Genomic DNA, 20,723 nt, shown 5'->3' on the forward strand with positions numbered 1-20,723 from the left:
AAAAAGGAAGTGAGAATAATAATTAAATTTTTCCTAATTGTTGAAAATAAATACTATGAATGTTTCAACGCTAACGAGGAAAAAATAAGAAATTTCTCCTAAATTTTTTTCCTGGATCGAAGCTGATAGCCTTCATTTTCTTCCTTCTCCCCATTTGGAGCGGGAATTTCCGGATTAAAATTAGATGTGACGCTATGAAAACTGTCTTGACTCCCGGGGGCCTCTAATTTACAATCACAGCCGTCGAGGAAAAGATCGCATTGGATCCCTACAGACACTGCACTAATCCGCTCAGTCTCGACTCCAGTGCTTCTGACGGCAGTTTCCGTCTGAGTCTCACGAGAAGATCGCAAAACAAATGAATCTCTACATTTGCATTTCATGTCATTTGTACAAGAGGATGACATTTGATGGGACGATTCCATGTCCACCGTGATTTGTGGGGCTGTTAGGGTTACATCCGTCTGTCGTTCTTCTAATAGATCACTATTCCTTGGCGACTCGTAGTTAGCAATAGTAGTACTACAAATATCAGCATTCCGTGTTCTATCATCAGCAGCATCTGTTTTTTCCTCGAAAGACATTGAACTAAGAGATCTTGGTCGCACTGGTGTTTTTTCAAGGCTGCTTTTGAAAACAGTCTGCACTTTGGTCTCTGTTCTTTCATCACATGGATTCACAAATGATTCTGCGTTCTCGCATGGATTAGCACGTGAGTCCGACACTTGATCCGAATCTTGGCAGCCTTTGACGTATATTTCTAGCTTGGCTGCGACTGCTTTTAGAACTGACAGGGCATCGTATTCATTTTCGATGAAGTTCTCCAATTTAATGGCCTTAAAAAAAAATAAAACAATCTTTACAATAATATTGTCGCATCAAGCTTTTTTATGGCGTTCAACAACCCCAAAAAAAGTATGAAAATAAAATTATTTTAAACCGTAACATGTTTATAAACTATTGTGATTTTGTTTTTGATTTAAGTTACAGATGACTAAATGACATGTCAATAGCCAGGCATTTATTTGTTCAGCAAACAATTTTCTATCTATAACTTAACCTAATTAATCTTTCCTACTTAAAGGAAATATCTCTCTCTCTCTCTCTCTCTCTCTCTCTCTCTCTCTCTCTCTCTCTCTCTCTCTCTCTCTCTCTCTGTGCTCAGGCACGTAGAATCAGTACCACTTTTTCTCGCAACAAAAAAGTTTCTTAAATTTACATAGTAAAAATTGAATTATTATGAAGTCCCCCCCCATTTTTTTGTGAGTATGTAAAAAATTGAGAGAAATAGAAGTTATAGAAATATACTAGGCCAGACCCCCCCCCCCCCTTCCCACGGATTAGGATTTTGAAGATCTAGGGAACTAGACTTTTTTATTTTGGCTTGTCAAGATTTTTTGGATGAGTCTGCCCCCCCCCCTCCCCCACTTTCAAAATCGATGCTACGTGCCTGTTGCGATAAGAGCCTTATTTGGTACTAAAGAAATCCACGACCATAAACTTAGGCCGTGCTTCATCAGTCATGTTCTACTCATGATAGACATTGTTTACGACGTTATGACGGACTGTCTATCATTGTTACATTACAAACTTGTGGACCGTCCAAACCGCCAGAGAATCTAATCAGAGAGCAGGGAGAGTGACCGAGTGCTGGCTGCTGTGTCTGTTATAAATCAACATGTCAGTATCCCACTACATATTAGATTGTCTGTTGACCGAGTTAAGACGTCGGCAGACAACATGAGAAAATGAGTAAATCGCACAATAATGATAAATATGGTAAAGAATGTGTGCTGTGTTCTTAGATAAAGGTCGCATATGCTATGTTTATATTTCTGTAATTGGAAACAAAGAAATTTTGGTCCAAATGGGAAATATGGTAAATTATTTGGTGTGTATATAGACCTAATTAAGGTTCTCGTTATGCATTTCTGCTAAGACGCTGCGAAAGAAGAAATAAGAAAATAATAAATATGGTAAACAATGGATTGTACTTTTGTTCCAATGTCACCGTTATATTTCCTCTCGGTATTACAAAGGAAGAAATGGGTATGGTGATTATAAATATGGTAAACAATGTATTGGTTTCTCATTCAAAGGGCACGAGCTGCATTACTGTTATGTATTACAAAAGCAGAAATGACTGAATAACAAATAACGAAAACAATATGCTCACATCATAATTATCAAAATGTCGTATGCTACATTTTTTCTTTCTTAGTGTTAAAGCAGCGCTAGTTATACGTAGCTAATGAATACAATACATAATTATACGAGGAAATGTACATATAATATGAAGAAACATTAAAACAAACGCGCGACAAGTCTAACCTAATGTACACGTATATTACATACCTTGTCGTTTTCCTTTAAAACGGATTCAAAACTGTCGCTGATGTCGTTCAATTTCTTCAACTGGATGTACTGTTCCTAAGAGATTGTCAGTTATAATTATATATAGGAAACCACAATTACATATTAATAAAAAGTATCTTACTTTCACTTTTCGATTTAAAGTAATTAAAAGGTGTTAGACCTAAGCATATTAAATTAAACACATCTATTATTAATTAGTCCGTATATCGTAAAGAGCGAAAAGACACTCTAACATAAATAAATGTGTAATCGCGAATCACATAACAAATGTGATACTATAGTGAGAACTTTATTGGATTTATTTCATCTTTCATCTAATACAATGTAGGTGCTTTAATATCAATTAAATTCATGTTAGATTTCTCTCTCTCTCTCTCTCTCTCTCTCTCTCTCTCTCTCTCTCTCTCCTATATATTATGTACCTCGTCCTCCTTTTCGTTTCGTGTCTGGCTGTAATACACACTAAGCTCCCATTCCTTCACCTGGTCGTCTTCCAACTGATTCATCTGCAAAAGGAAATTAAGACATGCAACACGGGTATTCTCCATTCATCTTCATTATATTTCTGTTATGATAAGACGAGAAAAATTCTAAGTGACAACTCACTTCTGCCAGAATTTCCACAATTTCTGTTTCCGATGGATGAGTTTTTCTTTCTGAAATGCTTTGAAAATATTCTTTAGATTAGAAATCAGTACCTCATTACATTTTCATGTAATTTCATGAAAAATACAAAACGCTTATATCTTTACGTACATGTATATTACACACACGGAAAAGTGATTCAAATTCCGGTTATATTCATGCAAGTTTATTTTCATGCGAAAATCGTGCAAAAAAACTCAAATGAAAAGCTCTTCGCGCAAAAAAGCATGCAAATGTGTTTGTATGATATTTGTGACATTTTCGCCCGTTCTATTTTTCGCTTTGTATATGTGATTTTGTTATCTAAAAGTATAATAATAGTTGGTTTTACATGTTTTAATTTTTCTAGCAATGTGTATACGTGTACTTTTAATATACCTCTGGTCGGCTTGACAGTGGTCCTCCTCCGCGGTTTTGTCAAGCACCATTGTGTTGTCGGGGACTTGGCTGTCACATGTCGGAGACAGTCCATCTGTTACTGACAAATTCGTTCCATATACATCCTGACTTATATTTAGTTTTCTCGGAGACAGGGGCATTGCTCGATTTAATTGCTTCATTTCTTCGGCTGGTTTTCCAATTGGTGAAATCACCAGCTCAGCTGTTTTACAAACCGGATAATCCCTGACATCCATCTGACATGGAAATGCATGTATTTCTTTTCCCACGGGTTTTCCTGTGGGAGTCAATTCCATAGGATTCCCTATGGGAGAGATCTCTACCTCCATTGGTTTGCCTCCCTCTGTGACTAGTTTTGTAGGTTTCCTAGCGATATTCAATGGCGTGCTTGTGATTAATAAACTCATCTCGTCTCTGTCGAGTATGTCATGTTTGTTCACTTCAAAACTGTTGTCTGGAGACTGCTCCCCATCTCTATTACTTTCAGCAGGGTCGGGAATCTTTACTAAGGGTATGCTTCTCATGTACTTGTTTCTCGCTTTCAGTGTTCCTTGATTTTTCGGTGTACAGAAAATGTATCTATCTTTCTTTGACATTTCTGGGATTTTTGGGTGGAAATCGTTGGAAGACGATGAAAAAGTTTGCTTTCCTTTATCTTCCCGATTGTCCAATGGAATCTTATCATTTTCGCGGTAACACGGACGGTCAGAAGTTTCCGATTTTTTCTTCTTTTGGGGTCGTGCTTTTGAACTCATTATAAAGGAATCGTTTTCTCTAGATCTGAATTGGGGTTCGTTTATCCAAAAATTGGAATTAGAAAATTTATTTATCGCAATATTTGACGAAAAATCTCTGCCACAAAGTCGTTCCTCATTCTTTCCCAAGAGCTGCGAATCATCAAATAGCGAGCGCTTTGAATGAAAAAAGCTTCCTTCAAGACCGTTTTCCACCAACTTTCTTTTACTTGATCTATTATGTTCAACAGGGGTTTCAAAGAAAGGATTCCCGCAAAAATTCTGACGATAAAAGTCTCTATTCCTGCCAGTTGTATTTTCTTGATGCGTGTATTCATCGACTCTCGCTGGTTCGTGTGTTCGACTATGCGTCAAGGGAGATAAGACCGATGGATCATTCCGTTTTCGATATTCCTCCCCGGTGTCCGGAAATTCGCTTTTTAGGTACTTAACAACTGGCGTCGGTTGAAAATCTTCGGATATAAATGGGTTTTCTTGATAGTTCGTGAAACGTTTGTGTATGTCGGAGTTTATTGAGGAATCTTTAGCGACATTGATTTTCCTTTCCGTCTCTTCAACCTTCAAGTAAAAATAATTGCATTAAAGAAAACGTTCTCTCTCTCTCTCTCTCTCTCTCTCTCTCTCTCTCTCTCTCTCTCTCTCTCTCTCTCTCTCTCTCTCTCTCTCTCCATGAACTATATTATGACCATATTTAGCTCTTTCTAGACTCAAACTCAAATTTGCGGTTGGAAGGGGTGTTGTTTTTTAATGTTAAAAATGGAATGTAATGGCCAATTTTTAAGCCGTTTCAGTGAATGTCAAAATATTCTTTTAAAGATTCACTGGTAAACAAAAATAATTGCTGATATTAAACATACATTCAAATGCTATTTATTTCATATGAAATGGAAACGTCATACTAGTAGTTATAGCCTAAGTCATGCTGTTGAAACCTCTGAAAGGTTGTCAATATGGTTGTAGAAAGATGTTCAATAGTCGACATGCATGTTTACTTACTTTTGAGCTGTTTAAAATCTGTTCCAGATTCAAGTGTTTCCTTTCAGATAACGCCATCTTAGCACTGGTGTCTCTATAATAAAAGAATCATTTTTCAAAATACTATCATAAATATACAATTACATGTATATTAGCATTTTTATTTTCATTTTTAAGCATTACATACATTACAATACATACAATGGGTATTTCCCGTGGCTAGGCTATTGTTACAATGTATCATATCAAACGGATATCTGTAATTATCTTTTGATAACTTTTCATACACGACATACTATCCATTTACATGATAAATTTGCAACAAATAGTTTTTAACTTTATTACATTATTAACTAAATTGTATTTTTGCACAAAATGTTTATAAATTCGACTTTTAAACCACTTCATTATAGTGACTATAAACTACTTAAAAGATCAAAACAATTCTTATGATGGGATAAGGTGTTATATAAAAACCTCGTCATATTGAGGTAAATTAATGGAAGTTCAATGCATTTGCTTAAATTCAATGCCTTAAATTGGAATGCATATTAATTTTAATATCAATAAACTGTTGTTCACATACTTAGTATATCATAGTAATACCCCTTTCTTTTTACATGTGTTATGTTAATTTCAATGAAACTGGACTGAAAGCCTTACCTTTGATATCTGGGTTCCATAAAAAGAAGTTTTGATGGTGTAGTTAAGGGGGGAGAGGATCCTAGTTTTGAGTGGTGAAGAGGACGGGAACCTCTCGGCTTGTCTAACTGTACTTTTCTGACAGGGCGCACATTTTCTTTTGGTGCTAAAAAAAACAGCATATCAGTTGTTTTATTTCAATCCAACATATCAAATAAAAGAATTTTGATTCAAAATTGAAACATTAATTCAATTTTAAATTTAAATCAAAGGCCGGAACGGCCACAAAGGCGTCGAGCTGACATTTTTTTCTTTTATATAGAATGATACCAATAATTTGAATTTCTGTACTAATAGTCATATCAAATGATATTAGACTTAGAATAGAAAGTATTTGAATTATGTTTTCTGCTGCTTTAAAAACAAAAATCGGTATATTTTCTTATAAAATAGGTAGTGGTGCTTTTTTAATACAATAACTCATCATAATTGCAAAAATCGAAGAAATTTCAAAGTTCAAAAATAATTTGTTTCTTTCTGCTTCAAACAGTCTTTGAACAACTTTCATAGTTTCATAATTTGAATACATTAACAGTGTGTCCCTAATTATAATAATAAAACATACATTTGTTTATTTCAATTCCCGTTTGAAACAAGATTTCCTATGGTATGGTTGTTTACAAACAAATCCACAACACGTGCTATCTATAATGCTCGACCAAACTAACTGCATTATCGAGTTTACTTTTTGCAACGAAATTACTAGATACGTTTATCGCTTACATTAATTTTGGAGACCGTGCCCGATAACAAATAAATTTACATCTAAAATGTTATTTCTATCGGGCACGGTCTCCAATTAAAATGAAAGCGATAAACTAAAATAATATATAGTGAATCTTTACACTTAGGCCTGATTGTATTCATCCGCCATTTCTTGATTAAGCAAATTTATTCTTATGCAATGAGTTGTCAATCACCAGGGAGGCAAAGTTGGGTTTTTTGTACACAATTTAGTTGAATAAATGGAAAAAAATCTTGTAATACGTTTAATACTTTTAGGAACTTATTTCTTATGCGCATTTAAGAGGCGGTGCAGCGCGTGAATTTTTGGACGATTGCCAATCCAGACGATCGCTAGAAGGCTGCCGAGCATTAGCTCGACGCCTTAAAAAAAAATCAAATTCTGTGAATCTGCAGAAAATGTTCTGCCTGGAGTTCAAGTAGAATAGATGCATACCCAAGAGAGATTCCAGGCATTAAGTTTCTTTAACTATATTACGTTATTATATTGATATGTTTACTATAGAACATGTGGATGTACTGGGTTGTATTCGCTTAGTCAATTGGAGATCTAGAGCTGCAAGAATAATTAATCCTAATTTGCTCATTTGCAGTATGGAGATCTCCAGTAGATTTCCATTGTCTACTTTACAAATAGCAAGAAGACGCTGGAGACATCCTGGACCAGTTCTGGAGGTAGCAAATGAATACCACCTACCCTCACCCCCGGTTACAGGAGTATACAAAGCAAAAATGGAGCAGTAAAGAGCACACATGCATATGTACTTACAAAGGAACTCATTTAAAATCAAATCTGCAAGAACAAATATTAAACATTAAAAAAATTTACACGTTCCAGCACTCAGAAATTTCTTTATTCTGCAGATTTAAACTTGCATCTATAAAAAATTGGTGCCTTAAAAAGACAATTTTTTTTCTACCATAGCTTTTCAGATTCCTTCCCTGTGTAAATCTATGATTTGCAGATTTTTGTCTGGATACATCAACATATCTGTTGGATTCCATCCCCCCCCCCCCAAAAAAAAAAAAAAAAGATACCATGATTCATAATACAGTTTACACACAACTTTTGTCAAAAAATTCCTTACATTATCTCAATAAAATGTTACGTATTAGTATTTCTCTATTTTATAAGGTGATTTACTAATTTACTGTGTATGTTCAATTAAAATATAATAAAAATATTAATATTTTTCCAAATAATATCATGTAGAATAGCCGTGTTGCAGATAATGCTTTCTATAAGATTGAGACACTGATCTAGAGGTTTGGTATAAAATTTATTTGCAAATCTGGAGTTTTTATTATCATTCCCCTTAGGCTATGATATTTTGTCATTTGCAAAAAAATACTTACACAACATTTCTGTTGAGTGCATTTGTTCAAGAAGACAAAATCCTTTTATATCTTGACTCACAATACTTTTTCTATCCAAAGGAGTCTGTAAGCCATTATTATACTGTTCATTTCTTTTCAGAAGTCTTTTTCTTTCAAAAAATTGCTGTAAATATACAGTGAATACAGGTAAAAATGACAGTAAGTACAGATAACTGAAAAAAAAAATACAGTATACTTGTACATTTACACTCAGGTGCCAAAAGTATGTCAATTTTTTTTCTTTTCACTATATTTCATTGAAAACCAACTTTTTTCAAAGACTCATTTTAAAATAACTCCTTGACCCATTTTAAAAAGACTTGGATTGATAAATTCAAAATTTCTCTCACTTTTTTTGGCATCATATTTAATTATTTTTCCCACCTTCACTTCTTGAGATTTGATGTTTACATTCCAAAGTAAGATTTTTCGGCTCTAATATTGCAAAGGATATATAGTAGAGCACTTGAAAAATATCTTCGTGTTATGTTTGAATATATGAAATTTTGCATATGAGTTGTCAAAAAACTATTCAATTGTAATGTCAAAAAGTGCAAATTTAATCAATAAATTTTGTTTCAAAATTTGATAAAAATTAACATAAAAAACTTTTAAACATAAGCTTTGTTTTTAATGAAATATATCGGGAAAAAAGAAAAGTTGACATACTTTTGGCATGTTTGTGTAGTCAGTAGTAAATTAAAAAAAAAAAATTTCATAGTCATCCCACCTTCCCAAGCTGCAGATATGTAGCCCTGGTTTGGTTGTCCATCAAAACTTAGATCGATGGGAGCTGCAGATCTGCAGCAGAACCCCCCCCCCCCCCCAAGCACAGCACGACGCGACGTCGGTGACACACAGACACTGTAATTAAAAGAAAAGTCAGTGCTCTGTTACATTGGCAGTAACACATTTAATTTTCACAATACCTTTTGAATCTTTTCATCACCGTGGTGCTTTAAACGACTTCGAGCTCCTCCCATCCAGTTCATGTTGACATTGAAATATATGCAGACGACGGATGTTTATCTTGTAGCGGAAGAGCTCTTTAGTTTCAAAGGTCGATTTAGTATCTGACTCACGTGACTTATCTTTTTGACAGGACAGACGAAAATCAATAGAACAGCGGATGGAGATGATGAAGGATTGAAGCAGAATGTTCATTTTATCATAAAAAATGGTGGAAATGTCCAAAATGATGCTGCCCATGACTTTAAGTAAACCAACACGTAAACAAGTGGCTACGACGGCTGCAACTTGTGTCGTCTTAGCATACTGCGCGAGGAAACTTTGGCCCCAACTGTGGTCTGCTCTCGGAAAAAAGAAAAGTAAGAAATTGGAGACAGTGTTGAACAAATTAGAGAGTGAAGGTATCAAGAACAAGAAAAACGGTGCTTCCCACAATGTCGATAAGTTATTTTACACGCAACTACGCTATTTATTAAAAATAATAATTCCGTCAGTTTGGTCGAGAGAATTCGGGATTTTAGTTCTTCACACGGGTACCTTGTTTGCAAGGACATTTCTGTCTATCTACGTAGCAACACTCGATGGCCGTATAGTGCAGACAATTGTCAAGCGGGACTTGAGAAGTTTCTTACTTAGACTGACTCAGTGGCTCTTGATTGCTATACCAGCAACGTTTATCAATAGCCTTATTAGATTCTTAGAAAGCAAGCTTGGATTAGTGTTTAGAACTCGTCTAGTCAATCATGCATATGAGCAGTATTTTTCTGATCAGACCTACTATCGGGTCAGCAACCTGGATAGCAGATTGTCCAATGCTGACCAGTGTCTTACAGATGACATCAGTATGTTTACGCAGTCTCTTGCCCACCTGTACTCTCATTTGACGAAGCCCATGCTGGATGTAGCTCTTATCTCTTTCACTCTGTATTCCTTTGCCTCAAGTCGAGGTGCTAGTTCCAAATGGCCAACTATCATTGCCACCATTGTAACTTTCATAACCGCTCAAATTCTAAAAGCTGTCTCGCCAAAGTTTGGGAAGCTTGTTGCAGAAGAGGCAAATAGGAAAGGGTATTTGAGATATATTCATTCAAGAATTATCGCAAATGCTGAAGAAATTGCATTCTATGGAGGACATAAGGTATTTATACTTTGTAAATTATATCAAATATAATTCAATATAATTGAATTCAGTTCACTTAATAGTATTCAGATGACTGCAATGATATTTAGCTTTATATTTTTTATCCTTTCATTTTTTCAAAATGTTGATATATAGGTTGAACAAAACTTGCTGGTGAAGGCATATAAAGCACTGGCCCAGCAAACGGACCTGATATTCATGAAGAGATTGTGGTATATTATGCTGGAACAGTTCTTGATGAAGTATGGCTGGAGTGCTAGTGGACTCATCATGGTGGCTATCCCCATAATGTCCGCCCGTGGGGGTGGGATCAGAGCTGATGGTAGGAAATAGTCTCAACTGATTTTATAAAAGACTGTCCATCCAATCCTTTAGGATTCTTTAACAACATAAGCCCACATAGATACTTTTGAATATAAATACAGTTGAACTTTGATATCTCGAACACTGATATCTCGAATACAATAGATATGTCGAAGTTAATTGCATGTACTAACCACTTATTTTCTAAGTATTTCACCTTCGATATCTCGAATACTCTGATATCTCGAAGTTTTTAAGAGGTCCCATCTAGTTCGAGATAACGAAGTTTGACTGTATAATCAATTTCTATTTACTTTTGTAATGAAAATAAAAATCCTTCTTATTTAGAAACTTGTTGTTGGGAAATTATCAATTATTATTTAAGAGTTCATTGATATTTTTTTTTAATGAACAAACTATGTAGGTGGATAATTAGATTCACTTTATAAATTCTAGTTTCTAAACTTTCATTTATGTGCTAGTGTTGCACATAAAGAGTTGAATACTGTAAATTCCTAATTAAACGCGAGGAATTAATATCCGCGTAAAATCGCGAGAAGCATCCTTCGCGGATTTTAAAATCTCGCCATTATTTTCTGAGAGTTGAAAACTACAAGAAACAAGTAGAAAAGTTCAACGTATGCGATTTTATATTCTCGCGATTTGATACAAACCAGCGGTAATGCGGAATTAAGTACTTGCGTAATATAAGGAATTTACAGTTTAACTTAGATTTGATTTCTTAGGATCTTCCGTGGATGATGATCCTGACGGAGGTGTGAGCGAGAGAACCAAGGTTTTCACCACGGCCAGAAATCTGCTGATAAACTCCGCAGACGCCATAGAACGCATGATGTCATCATACAAAGAGGTACGGAGCAAAACACTAGAAACTGGTTAATCTTTGTGAAAGAATTTAGCAAGGAATTAATAGTTAATGTGTAATTAAAAGTATGGCCGAAATGCAAGATATTTTTATTTTTGGTTTTTATATGATTGTTTTATTTCTTGTTATTGTATTTTTTTGAAAAATTCAAGTAATTTAAAATTATGTATTTGATGGTTGCAATATAGGTTTGTAGGGACTGTGAAAAAATAAGATATGTGCATAATAACTGTCCCAAGTTATATATTATATATGTACTCTTATAACATAGGTAGAAATTAAATTTGTTACTTATAATTTAATTTTCTAGAACTAAAAGTAAAAAAAATATGGTTCATGATTTAAAGAAATGAATATTAATTTGTCCAGATCACTGAGCTGGCTGGATACACGGCTCGCGTAACAGAGATGTTCCACGTATTTGAGGATGTCAAAACGGGGAAGTACCAGAGAAGCATGGTCACCAAGACCGTTCAAAGCAAAGCCAAACACGCCAAGATCTCTGGACCAATGCAAATCATGGGTAAAACCTCTATACCCTAAAACTAGCAACTAAAGCTTACTGTGGAATCATTAAAATTCGTGGGGGCCAATTTTCGTGGATTGCTTAAATTTTACAGGTTCGTGTGGACGTAATTTCGTGTATTTTCGTATACATACAAGAGGAATATGACTTTATAGCTCTAATTTATTAATTCGTGGGGGATGTTAATTCGTGGATGAGAGGTACCCACGAATTCCCCAAAAATTGAGCCACCACGAAATCTAATGATTCCACATTACTTATGTAATCGTCAATACAAAGCTCCCGTATTTTGTTAAAAAAAATCTTAAAATTGTTTTGACCTAGCTCTTTCGTGTGGTAAACAGAGTTTGCCACTAACTTAATCATAAGGCTATAATCCTCAAATATTTATTTAAAAGAAGATAGGTTATAAATTTACTCAATAGATGTTTTTTTTTTCTTTTTCTATAAGATTGATCAGAAATTTTGAATCATATTTTTCTATGGATATATGTTATGAATTTGGTTTCAGATGTTACTATACCAGCATGATTAACATTTATAGTACTGTAATCAAAATATGACGAGCAGATGGTCAATTACATGTATATATTCCAGGTAATGTAATGGACACTGATGCTACCATAGATATTGAGGACCTGCCCATTATCACACCCAATGGAGACATCATTGTTTCTAGTTTAACAATCAAGGTACTCCCATATTACTTAATATGCTGTATTTATAACAAATAAGGTTATTCAATTATAAAGTTTATTCATATTTTGGTTTTAAAAAATGTGCATGTATTTGTTTCTTTCTTTTTTTTTGCTATGAAAAAATTTAAGATTCAAAATGTGACAGATGTGATAAAAAGAAATAATATTGTAAATCTTAAATTATAATTTTTTGAAAACCCTTTTTATAAAAAATATCTTTAAATTATATCATATTAAGGTATTATTGGTATATTTTTTTTTACATACTTTTGCAGTTTGGGGTAAGGGACTGCTGAAGATAAAATTTAAGTCTCCCTGTTTTATCAAAATTCTAAATTGGATTGAAAAGACAAAAAAAAAAGCATGTGTATTTTACATGCAGCACACAAAGTTTGGGTCGGACCTTTTGCTAAACTTTTCGTGTCAACAACTTGTCAAAGATTTTAACAGATCAAGTTTCTGTTTGGTATTTCAGATTGAGCCAGGCATGCATCTGTTAATAACGGGACCAAATGGATGTGGGAAGTCCTCTCTATTCCGCATCCTTAGCGGTCTTTGGCCGGCCTACAAAGGGAAATTACATAAACCCCCACCCAGCAAAATGTTCTACATACCCCAAAGGTAAAAATCTTGATGGATAGCAATGGGCTGTCAAAGGTATACCGTATGTACTTTCCCTGATAGGTAGAAGTTGTACAAGAGATGATGGATGATATAATGCCTGTTAGGCAAGATATCGTCACTGGAGTCCGTGGGCTTGAGAAGATTTATGTTTTACTATAGCTAGACATTCATGTAGGTAAATCATAAACATATACAAGTAGATGAGTTAAAAATGCTTGAAGCTACTTGTCAGCCGATGATATGAAAACAGTATTGATTTTGCGTATCAAGTAAAAATACCTACATAAAAAGATGGGTGTGACTAGAATGTACACACATGTCCTTTATCATATAAAATACACCTGTCATCTTCTAGCTGCACTGATGTGACATCACTAAATATTTTTTTAAGCTATAGATAAACTATTCATGGCACATATTTTAAGGTGTGGCTAAACTGATTGGTTTATCAGATTCTCTATTGTCTACAGTGTAGCAGATTTGGTTTATATACATGTAGGCATCTGCTAGTGATACCTTTATAACCTAAACCAAGTGTTTATGTTTATTAGTGTTTGAAATGCACATTTTATTGTTAAGAATAATACACTTTGAACGTTATATAACAGCAACTATATTTTAGATATTATGTTTTTCCATTTGTGTTGATAAATGTGTCTCAATGTGTCTCATGACTATAACACATTATATTACCAAGAGGTACTGTTCATGTTTTCTGACCATATTTTTTATTTTCAAGCAAAGGGGGTTGGTACACTGTACATGTAAGATGGCAATGAAATGCACATAAAATTAACTTCATTGGAATGTTCAAGCCAAAAGTCTGTTATTGTTTACAGACCTTACATGTCGCTAGGAACCTTCAGAGATCAAGTTATCTACCCTGACACGTACGACGACATGAAGGAGAAAGGTTGCACAGACAAAGACCTGGAGAAAATCCTGGAGATTGTTAATCTGCAGCTGATTGTGGAGAGAGAAGGAGGTAAAGTCAGTGTAGTTATTCATGTACAATGTAACAGGGGGAGGTAACTCAGAGAAGCTGTACAGATAAGATGGGGGGGGGAGGCTTAAAGTCAGTGTACTTAAACATATACCATACAATGTAACAGAGGGAGGTAAACTCAAAACTGTACATGTACAAAATAACAGAAGAAGGTAAACTCAGTGTAGTTAAACAGTGTAACAGAGGGAGGTAAATCAGTGTGGTAATACATGTACAAATTAATAGATGGTGGTTAAAACTCAGTGTAGTTTTAAATGAACAGTGAAATAGAGGGAAGTAACTCAGTGTAGTTATACATGTTCAAAGTAACAGAGGAAGGTAAACTCAATGTAGTTATAAATGAACAGAATAACAGAGGGAGGTAACTCAGTGTAGTTATAAATGAACAGTGCTGTGTATTAACAGAGAGAGGTAAACTCAGTGTGGTTATACATGTACAATGTTTTTGGTTGTGATAAACTTAGTGTAGTTATGCAGTGTGCATGGCTACAATTCAAAGTTCCATTCTATTTAGTTTGTAGTTTTGTCTATGAACTGTTTAAGTTAAAAAAAAAAATGATTTCTAGTTTTTAACATTATTTGTTTAAGTCTATGTGTTAAGTTCCTATTTTCTTGTATACGTATTGTCTTGTGTATTGTAAGACTTCAAAATTCATTACTATAAAAAATATTTTGCAGTTGATTTCATAAGGAATTTGGAAATCATATGAAAAAATCACTGCACCATTTCTTTTTCAAATTTAAAAGATTCATCTTGAGTGTTAATTTTGTTTATGCATAAACAATTTCCTTTGCTGTCAGGCTGGGACTCCAGAAGTGACTGGAAGGATGTTTTATCTGGTGGTGAGAAGCAACGAATGGGAATGGCCCGCATCTTTTATCACAAGTATGTACAACTGCCTCAGTCTTCATTTCTTTTCTTAATGGTATTCACAGATAAATATTTATGCATGAAATAGATATGCCATTTTTTCTGCAAAAATTATATTTCTAGAATCCATGTTTCTATTTAGTTTGTCTAGTTGGTCAATAACAAGGAACTTTTTACTTGCCAGCTTACTCTCTGAAGTTAGAACCTAAACCTATCATTCATAATGATTGTATGATACTGTGGTTGCCTTTACTTAGTACCAATTTGCTTCATACCTTAAACTGTCACCAAGGCAGGATAATGTTCTCAATTGTTACAGTAATAAAGGTGTTATGGTGATTGGACCAAAAATTGTAGTAAAGGGTATGATGGTGGGTTGACATTTCTAAAAAATAGTCTGTGCAAAACAAACATGACAAAAAATGACGAAAACAGAAAAATTTTTCATGATTTAGTTCACTTTTCGTCCCTGATTATAGTATGTTCAATGTGCGGACCTAACAGCCTAATGTCAAGAACTCAACTAACCAGTCACTCTAATGCAATCCTAGTTTCTCTATTTTGCACAAATATCAAGATTTTTGTAACAGTTGTTTTACTTGACAGGTATTGGAGCCTAGTAATGTTTTGTTTATCTTCTAGTTTATTTGATAATAACAATGAAATTGTACATGATTCTGACTGTCTGTCTCTGACTTGTAGGCCTCAGTTTGCCTTGTTGGACGAGTGCACCAGTGCTGTGTCCATCGACGTAGAGAGCAAGATTTATCAGGCAGTGAAGGATGCTGGGATCTGTCTCCTGACCATCACTCACCGCCCATCTCTATGGTATGTATAATAATATAAGTATCGGAAAGCCAGAATTACCCTGTGTATTAATTTATTTAAATTCAATGTTCTAGTAGTTCAGGGGGAAAATTTTAATTTGTTTGAGTAATATTCATCATAATTTTTTTTTATACATACAGTCTTAATAGATAAAGTAATATTTCCTTAATTGTGATATTTTAAGGCTCTTAGCATTCTACCTGCTACTAATGCTGATTGGACAAGTTCTTTTACAGTATATTTTGTTTCTGTTTACACATGTACAAGGAATAAGTTTGTAACGTAACAATTTCATACTTCAATTATAAGTTCCATACCCCCCTTCTAAGCATTTTTAATGAAAGTCAAATATAAGTTTTATAATTCAATAGAAGCTTTCAAACTCACCTTTTAGGCATTATATAGTTACTGTAATTTATTAAAATAAATTCAAATCTTAATGATTTTAAATAACTCAATAGGAAGTTCCATACCCACCTACTGCAGTTTGATGGGGAGGGTGGCTGGAGAATGGAGGCCCTGGACACCAATACTCGCCTGTCCCTCAACGATGAGAAGCAGCGCCTGGAGACCCAGCTTGCCGGAATGCCGGCCATGAAGAACCGCCTCAAAGAACTGTGCTCCATACTCGGGGATGATTCTGTGTTACTGTCCAAGTCAGACAGCTCCACAGACCTTCAGCTCACAGAGCAGGAGAGTTCTTGATAATAATTCAGTTTTTTAACTTTTAACAAATATGAACAAGACTGCACTTTTTTTTCTTACTTTTAGGTAGATAGAAAATTTTAAATTCTATACACTTAGATTAAGCTTGTGATTGTTAATTATCTTTGTAATTAATTCTGGTTGATCAATAATTCTGATTATCTGATTACAAATTTCATTATGTACATGTAAAAGTTTAAGTTATTCCAATAACATTTAGACCTTGTACGGGTACAGTTTGAGATCATCAAATGTCAAAAATCAAATTCTGCATGTATATTGATAATTTTTTCCCTCTCCATTCCATGTAAATCGAAATATCAACAGTTTATAACCCTGCAGATACTTTTCATCTGCTAAGTACTGTAGTTTCCTTATTTAATTACTTAATTATGCGATTCAACAGTATAGCATCAAATCGCGAGAATGATAAAATTGCGAACACCGAATTATTATCATAATTCCAAATAGTTTACATCTGTACAAAAATTAAAGTTAGATTTTAAAATCTGCAAGATGTGCATATTGCTATTTTACCCAGATATTAATTTCTCACGTTTAATTAGGAATTTACAGTAAAACGTCTAGACATTTGATTTAAATATTGTCCATATAATGTACTCTACTTGTGGCTTGCTCAAGGGTTATCATTTTATGTGATCTTATGCTAATATTACTACCAAAAGCCAGTTCATTGTAATGCATTGTAATTACTTTACATTTTGATTTATTTTTATTTTTAGATTTTACAGTATTACATGTTTTATTATGTATTTTGACTCTGAAGCCTTGAGCTCTTTTGAAAGGTTGACAATCCGGTACCCAAGTACGTGTAGGTTAAAATTGTTCGTCCAAGTAAAATAACCAATTGTTTTGCATATCAGCTACATGTTATGACTTTGACTTGCTATGATTTAAAAATTAAAACTGTAATCAGTAAGAATTTGTCTAAAAATGAACAGATACATTTGACAGACCTGAGTCCAGAAAGATCTTAGCATTAAGTCAAAGTTTTGATTACCTACAAGATACATGTACTTATTATTTGTTATCAATTATACATTTTTATTGAAAATGGTGGACACAACACAGGAACAAAATTTTATAATAAATTCAATTGTAATGTTTGTTAATGATAAAACTTGAATAGTGCATACCAATTTTCAGTAAAGTCTTATACAGCTTCAAGCCCCTAAGGCCAGGACTGATGTCACTAAGTATATACAACTATTGGTAATTTTCATTCACAATTCCATTCTTTGCATTCTTTGCATTCATTCTTAAAATGGCACCAGATGCCTAGAAGTTGTATGTGTTGAAAGTGTTACTAGTATTAAGAAATAATGGTTGCTCTGGATATCAACTATCTTCATGAACAAGAAAGTCTGTATTATTTAGAGGTACGGTAGTTTGAGAGGCTAAAATATATACCTACAATGTTTGTGTTCATCATTACAAAACACGCTAACTGTCTGAAAAAGAAAATTATAAATGTAATCGAAAATGATGCATTCCATGTTTGAATTACAAAAGCACGACTAATGATGAGATTACAAAATACCGTAGCAATATTGTTACATAGATGTATAATTTGATGGACTAATTGTAATGTTATGTCTCTTAAAGGAGGTTGGACACTACTACACATAAATTGTGAATTGAAATCAATATGTCCTGTTAAGTTTTTGTTAAGTTGAATGTTTGATTGATAGCTCTCAGCTAGGCATGTGTACACGTGATGCTGATACCTTTTTAGCCAAACTGAGCTATAAGCTAAAGTGAGCTATTCTGATCACATTTTGTCTGTCGTCCGTCTGTAAACTTTTCACATTTTCAACATCTTCTCAAGAACTACTGGGCCAATTTCAACCAAACTTGGCACAAATCATCCTTAGGCAAAGGGGATTTAAATTTGTGAAAATTAAGGGTCACACTCGTTTACAAAGGGAGATAATTAGAAATTAATGAAAAATTTCGAGAAATTTTCAAAAATCTTCTTCTCAAGAACCATAAAACCAGGAAAGCTGAAACTTGTATGGAAGCATCCTCAGGCAGTGTAGATTCAAAGTTGTGAAAATCATGACCCCTGGGGGTAGGGTGGGGGCCCCAATGGGGGCTCGAAGTTTTACATAGGAATATATAGAGTAAATCTTTAAAAATCTTCTTCTCAGAAACTAATCAGCCAGGGAAGCTGAAACTTGTGGGGAAGCATCATTATACATGTAGTGTAGATTCAAAGTTCTGAGAATCATGACCGCTGGGGGTAGGGTGGGGCCACCATAGGGGATGTTGAAGTTTTACATAAGAATATATAGATTAAATGTTTAAAAATCCTCTTATCAGAAACTAATCAGCCAGGAAAGCTGAAACTTGCATGGAAGCATCCTTATGTAGTGTAGATTCAAAGTTGTGAAAATCATGACCCCTGGGGGTAGGGTGGGGCCACCATAGGGGGTGTTAAAGTTTTACATAGGAATATATAGAGTAAATTTTTAAAAATATACTAGTATATAGAGTAAATTTTTAAAAAGATAGTGAAGATTCAAAGTTGTGAAAATCATGATCATTGGGGGGTAGGGTGGGGCCACATGGGGGGGGGGGGGGGTGTTAAATTTTAACATAGGAATATATAGAGTAAATCTTTGAAAATCTTCTCAGAAACTAATCAGCCAGACGATTTTTTTATAATTGTTAAGACTTTGGCTCCAAGACAATTCTTCGGCCTCACAAGAAGGTTCACAAGAAGTTTGATGTAGCTTTATATCCCATATATAAACAATTGTTAAGGATCTTTTTGAGAACTGCAATACTCAACATGTGATATGACTATAAAATCATCCTGTTAGAAAAGGGACAAATGATTATAAACATAAGAATATCCAGGGGGAAAATGGATTTTATTTATACAGGATCTTCATGTATTATTGTACATTGTCCAGATTGTTTGTATTATGACTCAAAGATTTTATCATACCTATTGTTCCTCAGGTGAGCGATGTGGCCCATGGGCCTCTTGTTTTTTTATTGTATAGCTATATGCTTAAGTGGGCTTTTTTATCCATATTCGATAGCAAAATTAGAAGAGCAAATTTAATTTTTTATTCTGACAATCTTTTAAAATTAAAATTCGCCTTTAACTCTACATGATGTCATCGAAATTATTAAACTGTGGAGCAATGAATGTCATTTTCGTTGAGACACTCGAGGTATTATATTTACATCTACCAAGTATTATTCCCTCTATTTCTTACGGAAACTTAGAGTTAATTCATAACTCTATAGAAACAGCCAAACTGAAATCTACACGCCCCATTTATCGATTGGTCGAAATTTACAACGGCTGAAACTGACAAGAAGCTGACAGGACTGAAATTGACTCGCAATGTTTATCGAAACCCACATCGACCGAAGAAAAATCACGGACTGCGCGAAATAATCATGATGATGTCAAACTCAAAGTCTCACTGGAGACGATTTTGCTGTTTGCTTATGTACGTCAACAGTAATTTAGTGCATTTTACTTTCTTTTATAATTGGTTATAAGAAAGATGTTAATATAAACAATAAAATGCTTTTTTAATAATTCATGCGGGTTATGAAAGTAGCGATCATTGCAGAAAATTTTAACATAGCCTGCTAACGCGGGTTATGTATTTTTTCTGCAATGTAGCTACCTTCATATCCCGAATGAATCACCAAAGAAAGCATTTTATTGTTTAAGTAACAATTCATTTACGTGTACATTATATGTTGGCTACACAGAAGAATTTTAAGGATTTTGGCCCCTATGTGTCGAGAACCTCGTATTTTAACGTATTTGCTCCCTTTCTCAGTTGTTGCATGTAAATGTTGAGTCGTTTGGTATTATTTGACGATGTAGTTATGATGGAAATTAATTTGCAATAGAAATAACGCATTAGAAACCTAAAAGCACTTCCTAATTTTAATGCAATATTAACAAAAATGTGAGAAAAAAGGAAAAACAAATGTAAAAATATGTTTTCAAGTTTAATAAGATTATCATATTTGCGTTAATAAACTTTTGCAAAAAAGTAATGACAATTGACTTTCTGCAAACGCATAGTCTATTCCTACTTATTTGTACTTAATAGTTTACTTAATTTGACATCGTGACAAGAAAACATGGTCGGTCATCTTCAATTAACATCTATGTTGTATAATATTAGAATATA

At 34.1% G+C, this 20,723-nt stretch overlaps 2 protein-coding genes across 4 annotated transcripts; one reads left to right on the top strand and one right to left on the bottom strand.

Moving 5' to 3' along the window:
• Nucleotides 1-47: 47 nt before the first annotated feature.
• On the bottom strand, nt 48-9,062 carry LOC128160613 (uncharacterized). 3 transcript variants are annotated; one of them, XM_052823959.1, is made up of 9 exons: nt 8,903-9,062; nt 7,953-8,097; nt 5,814-5,958; nt 5,172-5,244; nt 3,400-4,733; nt 2,983-3,040; nt 2,799-2,882; nt 2,356-2,430; nt 48-836 (listed from the first exon to the last, which is right to left on the bottom strand). In XM_052823959.1, exons 1-9 carry the CDS (start codon nt 8,963-8,965, stop codon nt 99-101), a joined length of 2,715 nt encoding a protein of 904 aa, XP_052679919.1. In that variant the 5' UTR covers nt 8,966-9,062; the 3' UTR covers nt 48-98. The 3 variants fall into 3 exon arrangements, with proteins under 3 accessions (XP_052679919.1, XP_052679920.1, XP_052679921.1); XM_052823960.1 differs by lacking the exon at nt 2,356-2,430; XM_052823961.1 differs by lacking the exon at nt 7,953-8,097 and having other exon boundaries at nt 8,903-9,004.
• Nucleotides 9,046-18,292, top strand: LOC128160615 (ATP-binding cassette sub-family D member 1-like). Its single transcript, XM_052823964.1, has 10 exons — nt 9,046-10,080; nt 10,219-10,405; nt 11,133-11,257; nt 11,642-11,795; nt 12,396-12,490; nt 12,972-13,117; nt 13,960-14,105; nt 14,928-15,012; nt 15,700-15,825; nt 16,287-18,292. Exons 1-10 carry the CDS (start codon nt 9,151-9,153, stop codon nt 16,528-16,530), a joined length of 2,238 nt encoding a protein of 745 aa, XP_052679924.1. The 5' UTR covers nt 9,046-9,150; the 3' UTR covers nt 16,531-18,292.
• The last annotated feature ends 2,431 nt before the right edge of the window (nt 18,293-20,723 follow it).

Source organism: Crassostrea angulata, chromosome 8 (assembly GCF_025612915.1).
Source record: "Crassostrea angulata isolate pt1a10 chromosome 8, ASM2561291v2, whole genome shotgun sequence".
Lineage (NCBI taxonomy): Eukaryota > Metazoa > Mollusca > Bivalvia > Ostreida > Ostreidae > Magallana > Magallana angulata.

Coding starts and splice junctions, on each gene's coding strand:
- LOC128160613 (XM_052823959.1), bottom strand. CDS start 8,965: ATGAACTGGATGGGAGGAGCTCGAAGTCGTTTAAAGCACCACGGTGAT. Junction 4,734..5,171: donor AGATTTTAAACAGCTCAAAA/GTAAGTAAACAT, acceptor TTTTACTTGAAG/GTTGAAGAGACGGAAAGGAA. Junction 837..2,355: donor TTTTAAAGGAAAACGACAAG/GTATGTAATATA, acceptor TTTTTTTTTAAG/GCCATTAAATTGGAGAACTT.
- LOC128160615 (XM_052823964.1), top strand. CDS start 9,151: ATGGTGGAAATGTCCAAAATGATGCTGCCCATGACTTTAAGTAAACCA. Junction 10,081..10,218: donor CATTCTATGGAGGACATAAG/GTATTTATACTT, acceptor GTTGATATATAG/GTTGAACAAAACTTGCTGGT. Junction 14,106..14,927: donor GATTGTGGAGAGAGAAGGAG/GTAAAGTCAGTG, acceptor CTTTGCTGTCAG/GCTGGGACTCCAGAAGTGAC.